General features: G+C 36.2%; 1 protein-coding gene across 1 annotated transcript in view; it reads right to left on the reverse strand.

Moving 5' to 3' along the window:
- Positions 1-4,930: 4,930 nt before the first annotated feature.
- The window catches only part of hs6st3a (heparan sulfate 6-O-sulfotransferase 3a), a 28,463-nt gene continuing 11,913 nt past the window's right edge, over positions 4,931-21,480 (reverse strand). Inside the window, exon 2 of the mRNA XM_065260279.2 lies at positions 4,931-6,028. Coding sequence (XP_065116351.2) covers positions 5,290-6,028 — 739 coding nt within the window. The 3' untranslated portion in view covers positions 4,931-5,289. The remainder of the gene's footprint in view (positions 6,029-21,480) is intronic.

The raw sequence follows: 21,480 nt of genomic DNA on the forward strand, positions 1-21,480 counted from the left end.
CACGTTGTTATAACAGGTTGATTGGAAAGACAATTTCTTAATTACAAAATCTCACATTCCCTTCGATTTTGAAGGCTACTTGCAAAACATTTCACAGAATTCAACCTGGTACCCTTAAAAAAATGGACACCTCTGTGCCATGTAAAGAGGTGATTTATTGCATGCACCTGCTTTAATGTGAATAAAGTGGTTTGGATCCATCCAGATGGAGTAAATTCTGTAGATGTCTATTTTTTGTGACTCAAATCATGTTTAGTCACTATTATGATCGACAGGCCTCATAAAGTTATGAATACACATTCATATGACCTCATTCTTATCTCGTAAAATCCTGAAAGGACAGCTCCAGTGTAAAGGAACATAAAATGTGTAAATAGTCCTTAGGTTTTAATAAAATCGAATCTTGCTCCCTGTTGTGATAACAAAGATGTGGAAAGCTAAAATATTTATACATCATTTGTAGGGATGCACCGATGTATCGGCCTATAATCGGTATCGGCAGATAAAAGCAAGTTTTCCCACTATCGGTCAACATCAATGAGAATGACAACAGAAATCCAGTTTGAACGCTCTGCATTTCTATGATTTCAAAATAATTTTTTAATAATAATAACTATCGGTAGATGTCATTCTGAGTAATTGAATATCGGCACCAGGGTTGACAAATCTCTGGTTTTCCCGCAAAGTTGGGCTACTTTAATACTGTTGCCATGAGCTGTTTTTCATGTCTGCAGGTTGAAGCCACCCCAATAATGTGTTATTTAGTTTCAGAAATGCAAATTTTAGCAGATAACCCTGTAAAATAAAGCAATAAGCCCAAAGAAGCAGTGGGTTACCAGTGCATTTATAACAAGAAGCGTTGTTGGGCACGACGCGAAGTGCATAAAACCCCCTTAGCTGTTATAAAATGCACTGTAACCCCACTGCTTCGCGGGGGTTATTGCTTTTATAAAACAGTTACTTCATATATATAACGTTAGCGGGATCTTATTAAATAAAACACAAATAAGCTGTAATTATATTGGTACAAATATTACTCTTCCGCCAAACAAAGTAGTTCCTCAGAATCAAGTGTGACTGAAACAGAGCGCAGTTCCCAACCAACACAGACACAGCAAAGACACAATAAAAAAGACTGTCGTGTTTATTTTATAAACCAACATTCATCTTATTTATACATTAAAGGAATAGTCTACTCATTTTCAATATTAAAATATGTTATTACTTTAACTAAGAAGAGTTGACACATCCCTCTATCATCTGTATGTGTGCACGTAAGCGCTGGGGCGCGCTGCGACGCTTCGATAGCATTTAGCTTAGCCCCATTCATTCAATGGTACCATTTAGAGATAAAGTTAGAAGTGACCAAACACATCAATGTTTTTCCTATTTAAGACGAGTAGTTATACGAGCAAGTTTGGTGGTACAAAATAAAACGTAGCGCTTTTTTAAGCGGATTTAAAAGAGGAACTATATTTTATGGCGTAATAGCACTTTTGGGAGTACTTCGACTCGGCGCAGTAACACCCTCCCTCTCCCATTATGAGAGTGAGAAGGGGAGCGGACTTTTCAGGCGAGTTGTAGTACTCCCAAAAGTGCTGTTCCACCATACAATATAGTTCCTCTATTAAATCCGCTTAGAAAAGCGCTACGTTTTATTTTGTACCACCAAACTTGCTCGTATAACTACTCGTCTTAAATAGGAAAAACGTTGTTGTGTTTGGTCACTTCTAACTTTATCTCTAAATGGTACAATTGAATGAATGGGGCTAAGCTAAATGCTATCGAAGCGTCGCAGCGCGCTCCAGCGCTTACGTGCACGCACACAGATGATAGAGGGATGTATCAACTCTTCTTAGTTAAGGTAATAACATATTTTAATATTGAAAATGAGTAGACTATTCCTTTAACATTTATATCGATCAAGTGATGATCAAATATGCTTGGAAGCATGCTTAACTCTTTCCCCGTCAGAGTTTTTTTTTAAGTTGCCACCCAGTTTTAGTTTAATGCCTTGCAGAAAAATTATCTTCTTTAAATAAACATAAAATATCAAATGAAAGAACAGACGATCCGCTTTCAAACAACAACAAAAAAAAAAGGTTCATCCTACCTTCATTTGTTCTCTTATCACCTCTCAGATTTTTTAGCTTAAAGCGGAGATAATTACATTTTTGTGAATATCTTTTGTAAGAGATCAGATTCAGAGCCTGATCAAAACACGCTGTTTTTAGTGTTGAGTGAATGCGTCAGTGTTTAAGTTGGGTAATATTGCCACCCAGTGGATAGCGGAAATATGACTTTGAGATATAAACTTCTCAGGGAGCGTTTTTTCTTTATTGATTAGATGACTCAACAATATTTATTGAAATTTATCTGGATATCGCCATAATTGTGCAATTGTATACAAATTAAAAATATGATTAAAGACACTGGTGTTTATTTTCATAAATCAGTACGCAGCAACAGTGGCGCAGTGATACTCCTGTAATGCGGTCTGAACCGTGAGGTTACCGGTGTATTTTATCACGGCTTAGAACGAGTTTCAACCAATCAGAATGAAGAACCAGAACTGCCCGTTTTATAAAAATTATTTTACCCCAGAACCTGATTTTAAATGGAGATCCCCCTCTTCAAAAAATTATTGGGCTCATTTTGGCTAATTTTGAGTAGCAATTGATTGGGTTTTGCTTTGAAAACCTGGCAACCTTGATCTGTACATATTGTGCATCCCTATATACTTATACATTGCAAATAAAGCAATTGTTTAGATACACTGATTAGTTTTGTAACAAGATGGTATCTCTGTGAAATAGAAACCTGGAGTTGCAAGAGTATTTAATAATCAATTAACTTTAAAGCAGTCAAAGGCACACTCCACTTTTTTTGAAAATATGCTCATTTTCCAGCTCCGCTAGAGTTAAACATTTGATTTTAACCGTTTTGGAATCCATTCAGCTGATCTCCGAGTGTTAGGATGTAATTTTATGCATTGGTTTCTGCATGTTTTTCGTCCGCTTTTAAAACTATTCTCGCCTGGAGTTGGGGTTAGATTTAGGAAGTCGCAGAAAGTGATTTTAACCTAAGAAAGATAAGAAAACAAAATATAAAATGACACGATAAAGAAAATCGTGCCAAAGACACAAACACCCATTGATAAAAATTTGTGCTGGGAAAGACAAAAAAGACATTCATCTCCAGAGACACAAAAAACAGTCCAAATTCGTGTAAGCAAACACACATAAAATTAATCAAAATTTTCGTTACTTTAACACTTTAAAGTTTTAAATAGGAAAAATATCGAAACTCTGATTATTTTTGAGTGTGATGCTAATGGTCTAATCAGATTCAATGGATTGTGCTGAGCTATGCTAAAAGTGGTAACGCCAGACCCGTAGATCAGCTGAATGGATTCCAAAACAGTAAAAATCAAATGTTTAACTCTAGGGGAGCTGGAAAATGAGTATATTTTCAAAAAAGTGGAGTGTCCCTTTAAGAAAGGATGCGGTAAGTGGATTTAGTCTTCACAAGTACATGGACAAAGAGAAATGGAAAACTGGAGATGCTTTCCGATATATAATATGCATTTATTTGACTCAATAAGTACACTTGTAAAACAAATTGAATAAATTAAAGTGAAACAAAATGCACCTGCTGACCATGCAAACCTCAATTCTCATTCTATGTAGTTTATTCGTATCTCTCACTCTTTATAAACTTAAGAAAACAAGCAAACATTCAAGTAGACAAATTGGTTTGTGTCATTCCGTCTGTATGTTCAGTGTCCTTTATACACACTATTATTGTACCAATTACCCCAAAGGACAGAGGTAATAGCAGTTGGTATTGCAATATTGTGATAAATCACAATGTCTGAAGTCAAATAAAGTTTTTCAATATTAGGTCCTTTAATTGGCCGCTTATGCTGTCGAATAAGTCTCAGATGAAAAACAGAAAAGTAATGATGAAGACATTCAAGCCACCACACTGTAATGTGAAACTGAACCGAAGCTTTGAGGTGAAAAATATTCCCATCTCTTGAGATTAAAAGTGAGATATGACTGCTTTAAAACCTTACAACCACAGGTCTGATGGTGTAAGATGGATGGATTTCATCAACCATCTGAAAGAAGGACAGATGGCCTTTGGGAGACCATGAAGAGGACAGTGTTTGAATTGCGAGAGTGGGTAAGTGACACTCCTGACAACAAATAAAACCTTATGAGGTAGAAATAAAAAAAGCATAAATAAAAAACAAAATAACGTCATTGCCCTTTAACGGTTTAATTGTTGATTTGTAAAATTGAGTTTATATCTAAAATGTGTGTTAAAGGAAAACACCACCGTTTTTCAATATTTTACTATGTTCTTACCTCAACTTAGACTAATTAATACATACCTATTTTTTTTCAATGCGTGCACTTAATTTTTGTACAGCGTGTCTGGAATGTGTTAGCATTTAGCCTAGCCCCATTCATTTCTTAGGATCCAAACACGGATGAATTTAGACGCCACCAAACACTTCCATGTTTTCTCTATTTAAAGACTGTTACACAAGTAGTTACACGTGTAAGTATGGTGGCACAAAATTAAACATAACGATTTTTTAAGCAGATAAAAAATGAGACCTATATTGTATGGCGGAAGAGCACTTAGTTTGCAGCACTTTGACCTCGGCGCGCAGTCGCTCAAACTTCATCAACCATCAATATTACAATATAAAAAAACTTGTCGCGTAACTACTCATGTAACAGTCTTTAAATAGTGAAAACATGGAGGTGTTTGGTGGCTTCTAAATTCATCCCTGTTTGGATCCTAAGGAATGAATGGGGCTAGGCTAAATGCTAACACATTCACGACGCGCTGTACAAAGATTAAGTGCACGCATTGAAAAAAGAAAGAAATGTATTAATTTGTCTAAGCTGAGGTAAGAACATAGTAAAATATTGAAAAACAGTGGGATGTTGCTTTAATTATGTGGCATTAAGCATTCATTAAAGATAAACTATATGTTAGTTTGAAGATTTATTTAATAAATATTATCCCTTAAAAATGTAGCATTTTAACAATAAATAAAACAATATAACAATATTATATAGACTTTTAAAAATGCTGGGCTATTTTCAACCGAGCGTTGCGTCAAAAAGCGAATAACCCAACCAGTTGAGAGTTGGGGGGCCCAGATTGTCATATATACTTGGGGCCCCTAAGGAAAAAATTTTGGGAAACTTTCACTTGATCTGTTAAACCACCCAAGACCTCACACAATTCAAACACTGAATGATGGCCTCACCATCTCACCACCTTACTACTGTAATCTTCTGTCACACCTCGGACAGTTTTGATTTCCTCTTCCACATCTTCTCTTTCCCCTTCACCCGGGTTCGTAAACTGAGGCGGTTTCTGCTCCTTCGTTTTCCTGCGTTGCTCTCGTCTCCTCTCTCTCACCTCCTGCCTCTCCTGCTGGTGACAGTACTGCACCCTTCGCAAGAAAAGCTCCCGCGCGTACTCGTACAGCTGCACGTCCAGAGCGTTCAGCTCCTCTATGCGCCTCCTGGTGGACGTCCCTACCGTGACGCCGGCCGCCCGGGTGCCGTTGATCTGAGTAAAAGCAGAGATGAAGTGTAAGCCGAACGTCCTCTCAAACAGAAACTGTGTCTTCCGCTGGAACTCCGTGAGGCCGAAAAAAGCCATGTGACGGAGGTTGCGTTTGGCACTGCTCAGGAGCAGTTCGGCACGACGCTCCTCGCTCATGGAAGATAGGTTGTAGCAGCCCACCAGGCTCAGATCGGCCAACATGCGAGTCTGACGGTTGTTGGCGAGGTTTGACGGGCAGGCCATGAACTCCTGTAAAGACACACCGGTCCAGTCTTCGCTGCTGTAGCAGGCCGGCAGCTCGTCCGGAGTGGGAGGACGACCGTCACACATGTGCAGCGCCGTCTTCCATGTGGCTCCTCGCTGCACGTGCTTCCACTCGCTCAGGTAACGTGACACAGGGTCCCGCAGAAGTGTGATGTAGTAGAAATTCCTGTGTAGATCAAACAGAGGATCAGTGACTTAATCCAGCACTATAAAAATTAAAACAAAATATTCTGTTCTCAAACACCACCAGCCAACTCTAGTATCATATCTAGAAACTCTATACCTAAGATTCAAACTTTCAACCTTTCTGGTGTCCTTCCAGACATTTTATGGTCCTCATCTTGTTACCAAAATAATAGGATTTAAGATATTAAAGTAATCGTGTTTTCCATATGTAAAAATTCAGGGAAACTTGCACACTCACGTCATTGCAAACACATACACAAAAACAAGACTGAAATCAGACAGATAGATAGTTTTTGTTTATTAATAAAGTACTATTAATAAACAAAATGCTCAAATCTTATTTTTGCTTGACATGAGAAAAACAACATTCGGCAGTACTAGTAGTGATTTTTTAACTTCAACACAACATGAAATAAAAAAATTATTTGATGTATGTAGGGATGCCTAACGTTCCATTAGTAGTGACTAAACGTTCAAATAAAAGTTTTAGTTTACATAATATATGTGGGTGTACTGTGTATAATTACTATGTATAAACACACGCACATGCGCACGTTCTGGTTTACATGTTTTTTGGGGACATTCCATAGACGTAATGCATTTTATTCTGTACAAACTGTATATTCTATTCCCCTTACCTGCCCCATTCCCTAACCCCAACCATCACAGGAAACTGTCTGATACCTTAGATTTTCAAGAAACATTATTCTGTTTGATTTATTAGCTTGTTTCCTCATGGGGACATCAAAATGTCCCCACAAGGTCACAAAAATACTGGTATTCCTATCTTTGTGGGGACAATTGGTCCCCCCAACGTGATAATTACCCGGCCGCGCACACACACACACACACACACACACACACGCACGCACGCGCACGCACGCGCGCGCACGCACGCACGCACGCACACACACACGTATTATGTTTAAGAAATATTTGCATGAGTATATATATGTTTATATTTATATATAATTTATAATAATATAAATATAATTTTTTCTTAAAATTATACATGTATGTGTGTATATATATACATAATTATTATTACACATATATTATGCAAACTTTTATTCTGCAAACAGTCGCGACAAGGAATCCCTAGTTCCACTTGACATAGAGCTGTTAATCCCATACAGAAAAAAATTTCTTTGGCCAAAATTTGTTTTAAATATATGCTTAATATATTTGGTAGAAAGTAAAGCTTAATTAAATATATTTACAATTATTAATATTAATAAAATTAATAATTTAAAAATATATTTAGTTTTAACCTTATTATATTAATTTATATTATATTATATAATTTATAATATATTTATATTTACATATATCAATTTATTTCAAAATGTATTAAGTGTTTGTATAAGATGTATAAAGTATACATATATAAAATGTATAAGTATGTATAAAATATAAAAATATATTTTTGCAGTTATATATTTAATATATTTATAATATATATATTTAATATAATATAATATATATAATTTGAAACTTTTCATACCCGTTATGTTTACAGGTTTGTAAAATACAACGTTTTTCTTCCAGTGTGACGTGAATATAAATGCTTTTAAATATATTGCAAAATTGACAAAAAAAAATCCAAGAAAAGTAAAGATCTTCCAAAATATATTTCAGTACATATATTTTTGGCAATTTTTTTATATTTTGAAATATATTTAACCTCCAAAGATCTGAGCTTTGGTTTGTCTTTTTTAGATTTCTTCCAGCTATTTTGGGGTTAGGAAAAACCAATAAATATAATAACCAAATATTTTTCTTTGAACATGAAGCAGTGCAATTGTCCATCATGTTTGTGTACAACAGGTTCCAGTTACACAGAATTAAGTGCAAAAACAAAAACATGTTATGTCCACGTATGTGGACATCCAAGTCTTAGGAGGTTAAATATTTTTTGGCATATGGGTATAGCTGCAAGATAAATCTAAATTATCTAAATTTTGCAAACATGTATATCACAAGATGCATATGGTCAAGGTTTGCAATAACTGGATCATTTTAATAATAAAAAAGTTATGTATATTATCAAACTTTTAGGTCAACACAAAAAGCAAAGAGACTGAAAAGAGTGATGCCTTGTTCCAGAAAAAATGTGAAATATATAAATATATTTCTAAAATATGACATTCTGTATGTTTTGTCTCATATTCACCATATGATGTTTAGAAATTACATGACTCCACAGCAAACAGAGCAATTTTGCATTTATTGCCCCAATACTTATGGAGGGCACTATATATGTTATATCTTTAAATAAATGTAAAAATGTATGGAATTATTGATAGCACTTTATTTTACAGTACATGTACTTACCTGGTACATATATTGCTAATAAATTGCACTTACAGACAAATAACATAAGGTACTTACTTTTGATTATGTAGATGGTAATTAAAAGGTATCATTACTGTACTTACATGTGGTACATATATGGTAGTTATTTTGTAACTCTAGATAAGTACTGGATAAAACCAGTACTTATTGTCTATGTATAATGTAACTAACAAGAAACACTTCTGTACTTACAAATGAACGTACAATATAAGTATTCAGTAATTACAGGCATGTGGGTTAATGACAGACACTTATGTATAGTGTACATATATGATAACTAAGAGCAAACATTACTGTACTTACCAATTGTATGTACTTACAGACAAGTGTAAGTTAATGAAATGCACTTATTATAGTGTACGTATGTTATCATAGGAATGTACACTAATAATAAACACTACTGTTGTGGTGTGGTTTTAGTGAAATAATGTGAAACATTACAGTACTTACTAATAATTATTATGGTGTTCCTGTAGCTCAACTAGTAGGGCAATGTGATAGCAACACGAAAGGTGGTTGGGTTTGATCCCAGGAACACATATACTGACAAAAAAAAATTGTAAAAAATGTAATGCACAGTAAGTTGCTTTGGAGAAAAGTGTCTGCCAAATGTATAAATGTGTTTATGTGTTTATTATAACAACAACACTAATCTGCAACAGAGAAATAAAAGCATCCGCGGGTGATAGCCAAGAAACTTCTTCTGTTAATACTCCACAATCTAAAACAGAAAACAGGTTTCCAATATAGTGGTATTTATCACAAAATGAGAAAAGCAAGCGCAGTAAAACATCCAATTTCCTTGCTCGGCAATAAAATTGCTTTGCGCTCGGAATAGCGTCTTCATGCTGGAGTTCCTCATAATTTCTCTCGTTTCCTCCGGGTGGAATTGTCACCTCCTGCGCAAGGTGCACATTATTTCCACTCAGCTCAACGAGAGAAGCGCCACTCAGTGTATCGCTAATGACAGCTGGATAGAAAAAAGAGCACAAATGTACATCCTAAAGAAATAATTACCAAAACAATGTGCAAAAAGAAGGCGGTGAAAAGATGAGGAATGTGTAGTCACGACTTGAATTGCGTCGACGGTCTATTGAAAGATCTGCCACGTCGTGGTCAAATTACGGCCCTCAATGTCATACCGGGTGGGCATTATAATGTGCTGAAATCATTGACGCTCTACTACAGTAATCCATCTAGTCTTCGACACTGACCTATGGAGATGCGCTGTCAAATGCTAACCTGTTCAATAAAGTCAAGCCGAGAATGATATGATATGATAATGAAGGTCAAATTCATAATCGCAGGCTGAATGGAGGTCGGTCTGATCCTAAACAATTGCACGTAATAGAAAGCAGTGATATAAACCAGAGGAATCGCACATTTTCAGCATTCATTTCCATTACCTCACTTTTGAGTACTTGTACTTCATGTCCCAATCCTTGGTTGATTTAAAAATAGAAACATTTACAATCTAGTGAGTGAGTGACAAAATGACGCTATCATGCTGTAAGCAAGTTTATCTCTACATAAGTACTAACAAGAGAGAGGGGGAGGGAGGTGTACTAATTAATCTAATGAAATCGTTTTTTAAGCACACATAATTAGTCAGCTCAAAGTCTATTAGTGTGGCCCACAGGAAAGCAGTCTTTTTTCATTACTGATACAGAGGAAACCAAAACAATACTCTCTATCTCTCTGGCAGACCACCAAATTACAAGAACACATCAGCCTAATGAACATGCACTGATATTCTTTCACATTTTTCGAATAAACTCACATTTATAAAGGAGGTCGGGGCTAGTTGTCACACCTCGTATATGAGTGAAAATTTCACTGGGCGATTTATGTTTGAACATCGGTTCAGGAAAAAGACACATTTAACACACACTGGCCTTTTGTGACAACATGCCCCATAGTGGTGCATCATGCATGCTCTTACTATAAGGGAAAAATTGGGACCTGGAGTTACAGGTTAGCAAACTTATGTAGGATTTTTTTTTTAGCTGGATAAACGATATAAAGAGTTAAAATAACAGCTTAACAACTTAATTAATTGTGACATCTTGTCCATCCTTCATGTATTTAGATTTGTTGTAAATCAAATTTTTATAGACTTATAATGGAGAAAAGAAAGTCATGTAGGTTTGAAACACTGTACAAACCACACTAAACACATTGATTTTGATCTTTGACACGACCTTACCCAGTTAATATTAAAGATATCAAGGTTTTATCTTAACATTATATCGATTTTATTTAGAAAACAGTATTACAAAAATGACTTTAGCTGGGTTTATCACAAGCAGGGTCTCCGTTTTTTTTTTTAAATGATTTAATTACTGTTTTAATACACAGTTTTTAAAATACCTTTTCTTTCTCAAAAAATATGCATAAATGTGACCCTGGACCACAAAACCAGTCTCCAGAGGCGTCATGCCCATTCAAACTGAGGGGGCACGTGCCCCCTTGGTTTTTTTGAGCCAATAAATTTTGCATTCAACCTCAAAATCAAATAAGCGTCCATTAATCTGTTATTTGACTTTTAATCTGTTTAATATGCACAATATTATAAATTCTGTGCTGCATCCTTGTCACTTTTCGGAGATTTTCGCCGTTTTGATAGTGTTTTGATCATGTTACATTACTTTAGTCGTTACATTACGTCTAGTCGCAGACGTCATCAGCGTACTGAGCGCGCTCACGAGCTCTCTGCTATTGCTGCTGCATTTTGCTATCTGAAGAATTAAAACGTGTTAGAAACGCTAACAACATTTCCAAACCCCAGTACGGTAATGCAGTTAACCTCCTCTGTGTAGAAAATGTATGGTTTAAAATTTGACGGTCTCGACGTTATATTAGTAGAGATTTCTAGATTCGTCTTTTTGGCACAACGCCAAAGTTCACGGGGCGCGGAATCACACATGCTCACATATGAGGTAAAATTAAATGCAAAAATCCGTTCCTCTAATAATTTTATCTAAACATATTTTTTTGATATCATTATTGAACATTAAAATCAATCACGTGGCTATAGCTTATGTCATTTTCGTTGTTTATACTAAAATTACATTAATTTTATATGATAATGCAGTTGTTGTGCAAAATGCATTAATGAAACAATTAAACAAGTCATTAAGACTTAAATAAATAAAACATGCCGTTTCAGATGTAAATATGATGCAAATGTGTCATTATTGCGATTGAATAGTATTTGATATTAAAGTTAGTCAACACTTTTATTCTGGAGGTTTTTGCATGAAAGCAGGGGTTTTCAGATTGTTAGAAATGTTAAGTGCCATGGAAAGGACTCTATAATATTTTATTTGATGTCTGTGTATGCACAAATTTCTGTGAGCTGTGCACACTGTGCCCCCTTAAAAAAATTGGTGCATGACGCCCCTGCCAGTCTCAAAGGGATACTTCACCCAAAAATTAAAATTCTGTCATTATTTTCTCACTTTTATGTTGTTACAAACCTGTATAAATTTCTTTGTTTTGATGAACACGGAGGAAGATATTTTGAGGAATGTTTGTAACCAAACCGATCATGAGCCTCATTCACTTTCTTAGTACACTTTAAAAAAATGCAGCATTTTTGTCAAATCAACATATATTTTTATGTTACTTTAACTTAATAAATTAAGTTAAATAATTTCAACTTGTTTTTATAAGTTATGCCAACTTTTTAAAGTAAAAACTCAAAATAGTAGGTTGAATTGACTTGCAGAACCATTGACTGTGGGTTAATGAATATGGATGATCTCTGCTCTTTTCTTCAATGGAGCGGGGCGTGGCTCATTATAGATAATGAAGCAACAGAAGAAAGACGGTACATCTCTCTCTTCTAATACAGTTAACAACGAATTACAATATTTGTTTTTGATTTCACTTACATCTTCCAAAAGCAGACATTCCAAGCATTATGTAGACATTTATCTTTTGTTTATATGACAAATATTCGTTAAGTTAGAGTTCATTTTTCTGACGTGTTTCTGAAAGGACTTCACTGAGGGAGAGAGAACAAAACGCGCATCATGTTTATTTTCTTAATTTTGCGAAAAGCACAACATGCTGTTTTTATTGGGAGTGGACAGAAAAAAACTAGACAATTTAACGTTTTAAATGATGTATAAATCATATCTGTATGTCAAAAATCAGCAGAGTTATCTAAGTCTCTTTGGGGAGTGATCGAAAAATAAAGAGTTTGCGGCGCCCGCGCCGCAGCCGACCCCAGAGTGTTAACGTCATGCTGCATATTATACCGTGACCATGGAAGTGAATAGGGCTCACAAACCGTTTGGTAACAAAGATTCCTCAAAATACCTTCCTCTGTGTTCATCAAAACAAAGAAATGTATTTTTCAGGTTTGTAAAAACACTGGGGGAGTAAATGCTGACAGAATTTTAATTTTTGGGTAAACTACCTTTAACTCTTTTACTGCCATTGACAAGTTATCTCATCAATTAACTCTTTCACCGCCAGCATTTTTTTTTTAAAGTTGCCAGCCAGCGCCAGCGTTTTTCATGATTTTCACCAAAGTTTAATGCCTTCCAGAAAATGTTCTTCTTTAAATATATAAACATACCAGTGGCGAACCGTGGGTACTTCACCTGGGCCTTCAAAATATGCAATGAAGTGCAAATGCCTCTCCATCCATAATACTAGGCTATTCGTATTTTCGTTAAATCATACAGTGAGCGTGTAAAAATTCTGAGAAAAAAGTTTAAAATTACTTGAATCTAACTGATAAACACAAATACAGACTCTGCTGCTCTGTAATGACAGGGGCTCTGTAAATTTGCATTTAACAAGCTTAAATTATGTTCTTTAATTTATATTTTATTTTTTGGAAATATATATTAAGCTGTCGGATACCTTGTTAATCTTTTTCATAAGGGGAAATATAGCACCCTGCGTTCTCAATGCACCTCCTTGTGGCTTATAACTGTTGTTATAAGATATCCAGGGAATATCCCGAGGGCTACCAAAATGTATCTCCGCCCTGCCCATCAGGTATAGCGAGGTAAAAAATATTTCAATGTTTTCGCATTCTCTCAGATTTAGTTAGGAAATTATATTGTATTTAATTCGGCGTCGTCTGTCAGTCATTACTATCCTCACGTAACAAGTGAAACTGCCAGGAAGTAAAAGTATAATTAAACCCATTATTTTTCTTGTGTTCGCGTCATCCTCTGCACGCGCTTCTCCCAGCTGTGCTCTTCACGAGTACGCGCTTAAGTACTTTCGTTTTTACCTCAGCCCTATCAAGCTAGCCACAACGTCAATCACGTTTTCCGCCATTTACCTCAACCACTCTCACCGCAAAGATTCGGGCCATTAGACTGTATTAATATTAACGGTCTATGATCTTCGTCTTTGGTGTTTTACGGCAGCTCGCATCCAGTTTGTTGCATGATTAGGACTTCATGAAGGCTTACAATGTTTTTTTTTTTTGCCCGCCCACTTGAAATCAAAACGTGATTGGTCGATTTGCCCGTCACTCTCCACACCAAAACACATAGCTTGGGATTCATGAAGTCCTAACCAATGAATGAGCCAGCTAACCGGGCCTTAATAGAGACAGACGATTCTGATTGGATTAGATGTTTTCATGACATGAACCTGACAGTAAGCTTAACGTCAGAACATAGATGAGAGAAAATATATTACATGTATTGTATTAAATTGAATTAAATAGAAATAAAAAATGTAAAAACATATTTTTATTGAATATTATTTATTTGTATTATTATAATAAAAAATCTTTTTATTAATTTTTTTAGGCCTTCTCTGAAGGCGTAGAAGGCCCTGAAGGTTCCCCACTGAAACATACAATATACCAAATGAAAGAACAGATCCTCTGTCCCATGACAACACATTGATTTTGATCTTTGACACGACCTTACCCAGTTAATATGAAAGATATCAAGGTGTTATCTTAACAGATCCTCTGCTTTCAAACAAAAAAAAAACTGTTTCATCCTACCTTCAGTGGTTCTTTTGTAATCAGCTTTTGAATATGGGTAGGTTTCTGCAAAAACACCACATTTTGGTGTATGGAGATAATTCAATTTTTTTCCAATTATGGAGATAATTCCATTTTTGTGACGGACTTTTCATAGAGATCCCATTCAGAGCGATCTTTAAAACAGACACGGACATGCAGCCGCTTGCCATAGGGCAATACTTCTGGGTTTAAAAAGTTGCGGAAGTTGCACCTGGTGGATAATAGCGGTATTGCGAAAAGACGGAAAATCTCGTCATTGGCGGGGAAGCGTTTTCTCTTAATTGATGAGATATCTCGTCAATGGCGGTGAAAGAGTTAAGAAAAAACATTTTCATGCAAAAACTTGTTTCTGAAGAATTTTTATGGTAATCTGCAATGCCACGATTATCCACTAGATGCCACATCTATCCAATTTATGAAAAAAAACTGAAGCCAAAAGAAAAATATCCATATTTAGTTTAGGATTTTATAAGCAAAGAAAAAATATAGATAGGATGAAACGGTTTTCCCCCCTTTTGTTTGTTTGTTTGTTGAAAGCAGAGGGTCTGTTCTTTTATTTTATATATTTATATGTGTATATATTTTTAGAAGAAGATTTGTCTGGAAGGCATTTTGTAAAAAAAAAAATGCTGGCGGGCAACTTTTTAAAAATTAAAAAAAGTAAAGATTATGTTCAATGAAGATATTTTGTACATTTCCTACCATAAATATTTCAAAAATCTATTTATCATTACTTATATGTGTTGCTAAGGATTTCATTTGGACAACTTGAAAGGTGATTTTTGATTTTTTTGCACCCTCAGATTCCAGATTTTCCTAACTAACCATACATTCATGGAAAGATTATTTATTTCAACTTTCAGATAATGTATAAATCTCAATTTCAAAAACTTACCCTTATGTATGGTCCAGGGTCAGGACAAATATGTGTTTGAGCAACCTGATTAAAAAAAATGTCAAGAATGACAGCTAACCTAACAACATAATTAATCTGTGCGTTTACTGTACGTATATTTTCAAAGTTTCTTGAACATGGAGAGATCGAGGGGTTACCATTGATTGACAGCGCATAATTCAGAGCGATTAGAAAGTGAAAGGCGGAGTAAATATCTAAAGTCCATTAGTTTGGCAGGATGAATGTTAGTGCTTTAAAGCAGAATGCTGATCTGGTTAGTGAGAGAAAGGTCTTTATGTATGTGGAGGCTGCCAGAAGAGCTAGCACATTAGAGCACTTACTGAAACACCAGAGGAGAGAGAGATAATGTACATCACGGCTGAAACGCCGCCTAATATCGGCTAGATTGAATTACTGGAGTTCGCAATGTGCTGGAATGCGGGCTGCACTTTTGCATCACTTTTCGCAAACCCTGACAGAGATCCCCTTAGGTTGAACAATAAATCAAAATCCCCAGGAGTTTTAGGGACTTTATAATATTAAATAACTAACCTTGGATATATTTTTGTTACATGACATGGGAAATATGAAAAAATATCAGAATTGTAGTGCTTCTCATTCCGATTTCAATTCCACTTTACTGTTTCACATTTTAGCTGCTGTTTTTTTTTTAGCAGCAATCCATAACTTTTGCTTCGCTAGCATATAAAATTGCCAGCATACTTGCCAAGTTACTTTCTTTAGGATGGTTGAAGTCAAATGTAGTTAAACTGACATTACCTGTGAAATCGTACCCGACATCTCAAACTATAAATTATCATCATAAAGTTACCACTGGAAATCGGAGATGGTTTTGAACACGGCTATTTATGCACTTGTGAAATAGCCAATGTATTGTGAAATAGCCAACTGATTGTAAAGATCCCAAATTTTATATGATCGGGCGCAGTGACTTGTTTACGAGCAGATTGGAAGCTTCTTGAGCGAATATCTCTTGTTAAAATCGGGGTAAATTTGAGCTGAAAATCCTATAGCGTGACATGCCTTAAGTACAGCATAACTTAGTAATTTTTTTTTTATTAATTTCATCATGATAACACTTTATTTTATGGTGTCTTTGTAACATGTTAGATGTAATTACCGCCCCCAATACTATCGTGTTTTGGTGATCTCACAGGCTGACAATACCTTGATCTCATTGTGGGTCATATCGCCCCCACTAAAGACCATATTAACTCTTTCCCTGCCATTGACGAGTTATCTCATCAATTAAGAGAAAACATTTGCATAAAAAAACTTGTTTCTGAAGAATTTTTATGTTAATCTGCAATTATGCACTAGATGGCGCACTTAACCAATTTATGAAAAAACTGAAGCCAAAACGTAATTTACTAATTTTAAACTCTATGTATGTCTTGATACTCGTTCTGAATCTGATCTCTAACAAAATTCCTTTACAAAAATGCAATTTATTCAGCTCTTTGATAAACATTTTTTTTAAGAAAAAAAATATAGATAGGATGAAACATTTTTCCTGTTTTGTTTGTTTGTTTGAAAGCAGAGGGTCTGTTCTTTCATTTGATATATTTGTATGTTTATATATTTTTAGAAAAAAAATTCTGGAAGGCATTTTGTGCAACTTTTGTAAAAATCACAAAAAATGCTGGCGGGAAACTTTTCAAAAAAATGGCTGGCAGGGAATGAGTTAATGCCTTAATTCTACCCAATACCTAACTTAACAACTACCTTTACTGTGTTTATTGAGGCAAAAATCGTAGTTAATAGTTAGGTTAGTGAGAAGTGTTCCCCAAACTAAAGTATTCTCCAAAATTGGTTGTCCACGGTCCACTTGTTGGCTAAAACAACTTTACATAAAGCTGCAGTGTGTACATTTTTGCGGCATCTAGTGGTGAAGTTGCGCATTGCAACCAACAGCTCAGTCCACTGCTCACCTCTCACTTTTGGAACACATAGAGAATCTATGTTAGCTGCATGTCATCGTCGGGGACAATTTGGTAAAAAAAGTTTGTCCGTTAAGGGCTTCTGTAGAAACATGGTGGCACAAAATGGCGACTTCCATGTAAGGGGACCCTCGGTGTATGTAGATAAAAACATCTCATTCTAAGGTAATAAAAACGTAATGGTAATGAAAGGTCCCCCCCCCCGATCATATAGTTTTGTATAATATTTTGCATTCATGTCAAGAGATCCTTCTAAAAATTACACACTGCACCTTTAACTGCTGTAAGTATTTTAGACCGACGATAGTTTTTTAACTGGTTCTTGGTTGCCAACTCGAGTCAAATTCTTAATAAGCCTCAAAAGCTACAGATATGCAAACCGAACCCTTTAATACATTTTTAATACTGTTCTTATCTTCACTGTCCCCTGCTGATGTCATTGCATCGAGACAGCTGTCGTTCTGCATATACATTTATCCAGAGAACAGTGATACCAAACTCAGCGTCTCTCATGTCTCTGTTGTGTAAAAATAATATCTGTCAGCATGATTCATATGACAGATAATGTAACAGAAAACATTTTTTTGGCTGGACACCATGCAGTATGGTGAACGTGACAGAAATACAGTACATACAGCAAACTTACATTTTTAAAGTTCCAATTAAAATAAAACAGACAATTCTTATTTTGTATTGTAATACTGCTATGTTTATTATAAACAATTTATCTGTGTAAGTTTTCTTTTTATTCATGTGCCCTCATAAACTTCAATCAAAGTCTGTAAATGTACCTCTTGGGGCGAACATTCTCTGATGATATCAGTTAGATGGTTTGGGCAGGAGCATCCGTTATCTCCGTCCGGTTTCACCGGGTGGGAGGGGCTTATAAATGCACAGAAGTGCGCATTTTACTTTCACTTTTGAATTAGATGCAACTGTTGTTTAAATCCAGCGCTTGCGTAAGCTGGGTTAAATCACGTATGAATTTGCGTGCAAATGCGAGTGCAACAGCTGGTTTAAGTGCTTGAGTCAATGTGCGCAGGTACTTCTGACAGAAACCCGCCAGTCCCAAGCAGAGCAACCGGCTATTCCTCCATAAAGCGCTGCTTGAATGATGGGTTTATTATTATTCTTAATGAAAAACACAACAACATAACGATCTCGCCTATATTAAACATCATATATGTATCTTATAACAAAAACGAGTAAGCACGCGGCTTCTGCCATCGTCTGCTCGCCGCAGTCTGATAGGAATAAATGAAATCTGACACCTGCTGCACTGTGACGTGGCGCGCGTTCAGCTCCGGCTGAATTCAGGCAGCAGACACGTTCAGTTGTAAGGTTTTGGTCTCTCTAACGAAACTAAATGATTTAATTACAAGAAAATATCAAAACGACGGTGAAAGACGGTGTCGCGGTGGGCAAGTGATCTAACCGGTGAGAGGCTGAAGCACCGGTAATCACCGTTTCACCGACTATCGCAACAAGCCTAACCACAACCTGTGACTCCGGTTCATGGGGACTTTAAAAATAAAAGTGCAATGCAATTGTAGTACTGAAAAGTGGGCGACACATCCCCAAATCTAGCTGTTTAAAACATAATTATAAATGAGTAGAAGTCTGAAAATATTCAGATCTTGGTTTTGGATGTGTTGATTTTGAAAATGTTTGGTGGCCGACCGTATAGCAGGGCTAGTCAACTGGTGGCATGCGGGCCAAATGCGGCCCTCCAATAATTTTTATCCGGCCCGCCCGTCATCTTTGGTCGTTTTTCTTTTGGAAGGCTGCAGCCTCCAGAGGTCGCATATGAAGACTGCATATCCATCATCAAGTTTAAGTTAACTGAGGATTACATTCACAAATTATAAGCATATTCCAACAATTTACAATTAAATAAGAATAATAGTCAACTTTATAATTGTTAACATTTTGAAATAAGACTTAATGCCGTATGCAGCCTGGAAATGCGACCTCCGGAGGCTGCAGCCTTCGGATTGAGAAACGGCCATGGTCCGATTTAAATTCAGCGTGGTTACTTTTACCTTTCCACTGTACATGACAAATGACGGCTGAATGACTGGCTATATGTTGTAAAATACTTGACATGTAACAATAGGCTTTATGCCCAGCTGCACTACTTCCAGAACTTCAGCCGGTTCCTTGTTTCCTGTCTGCCATTATTGGACAAACTGATTAATCCAGGTGTGCCTGACCTCAGTATTCACAAACAAACTGATTAATCCAGCTGTGCCTGACCTCAGTAGTCACAACAACAATAATCAGACACACCTGGATTAATCAGTTTGTCCAATAATGGCAGACAGGAAACAAGGAGCAGGCTGAAATTCAGGAAGTAGTGCAGCTGGGCATAAAGCCTTAATGAACGTTAAACAGTTATAAACAAAATATGCTTAAGAGCTCTACATGTGTTGATATTTTACACTTGTACTTTTTTGTGCAATGTTCAATGTTCATAGTTGTTCATAACTATTAACATTTTTGGCTCTTACGCTCTTACATGTTAAACTGCAATTGTTTTGAAATATTAAAAAAGAAAATTGGATACAAGAAGTGTGCATCTTCTTTGAAAATAAATGTTTTTTTTTAACATTTTTTTAACAAAATAACACACACACACACACACACACATTTATATGGTAAAAGTAAAACATAAATAAAAAGGTAAAAATAGGGGTAAATGTTTGGCCCGCATCATATTTACAATTTTAAAATCTATCCCCCGAAAGAAGATGAAGACCCCTGCCGTATAGCATAAGGATCCTTGATTCGGAAGGTTAGATAAGAAACAAACACTTAAACGCGGAGTGCATGATTTTTGCAACACTTTAGAAAAAGGAGTCGGGCCGAGTACCAAAACACAGCACTAAGGGGCGTGTCTACTAAACAACATCGTTGCCTGGGTTACGTATGTGTGGGGTGGGTCTATCAAAACAAGGTCCAGATTCTATTGGGGTAGGGACGTGTTTGTTTAGGTTATTTCAAATATCAACATTGGCTTTCAGAGATCAAGCACCCCGCCTAAAGTTCATAAGACGTGTTAAGCCATTTCCATTTGAGAAACAATTTACCACAAAATGGTCGGTTGACCTAATCAGGCTTCACCTCAGTCAGACGCACGCAACGGATTTATTGATCCCGGCGAATGTCGGCTAAACCTGACGCTTCATCTCCGTGTTAGATCTGAAGTGGAGCCTCAAAGAGGAAATGAAGCCGGTGCAATCAACATTCTTTTTTTATTGACATTAACTCTTTCACCGCCAGCGTTTTTAAAAAAAGTTGCCAGCCAGCGCCAGCGTTTTTCATGATTTTCACCAAAGTTTAATGCCTTCCAGAAAATGTTCTTCTTTAAATAAATAAACATACAATATACCAAATGAAAGAACAGACCCTCTGCTTTCAAACAAAAAAAAACGTTTCATCCTACCTTTAGTGGTTCTTTTGCAATAAGCTTTTGAATATGGGTAGGTTTTTGCAAAAACACCATATTTTGAGCAAAAAGCAAAAATAATTCCATATTTGTGACGGACTTTTCATAGAGATCCCATTCAGAGCGATCTTTAAAACAGACACGGACATGCAGCCGCTTGCCATAGGGCAATACTTCCGGTTTTAAAAAGTTGCGGAAGGGCGCCACCTGGTGGATAATAGCGGTATTGCGGAAAGACGGAAAATCTCGTCATTGGCGGGGAAGCGTTTTCTCTTAATTGACGAGATATCTCGTCAATGGCGGGGAAAGAGTTAAAGGCAGAGGCATAATTCAAAATGCATGCTTATGTTTGGATCATTTCAACGTTTCCATCAGTGACAAACAAGTGTCCCTGAGAAATTTAGTCACTTTAGTTCATTTAAGGACAGCTTTCAGAAACATCTGCCATGCTGCTTCATGCTCTACAGGGTTAACAATAAATGATGATCTTCTGTTTGACTAAGGATGCACTCACATTTGGCACGGTTGCCTTGAACTGTGCATGAGGGTGTTGGTCCCCAATCCCCAATTAGCTTAAGGCAATATTGCCGAAAGTTGTCGGTCATCCGGGTACTTTTACCTGCTGTTTCACGAGTTCGCATTAACATGTAATCAAATATTGCAAAATTGGCGTGCTGCCCAAATGGAGGGATCAAAGTTTGGAATATTAGCCCGAACCCAGAGTACTCCCGCCTCTTTAACTGGGATAAATATATATACTGTA

Source organism: Paramisgurnus dabryanus, chromosome 7 (genome assembly GCF_030506205.2).
Source record: "Paramisgurnus dabryanus chromosome 7, PD_genome_1.1, whole genome shotgun sequence".
NCBI lineage: Eukaryota > Metazoa > Chordata > Actinopteri > Cypriniformes > Cobitidae > Paramisgurnus > Paramisgurnus dabryanus.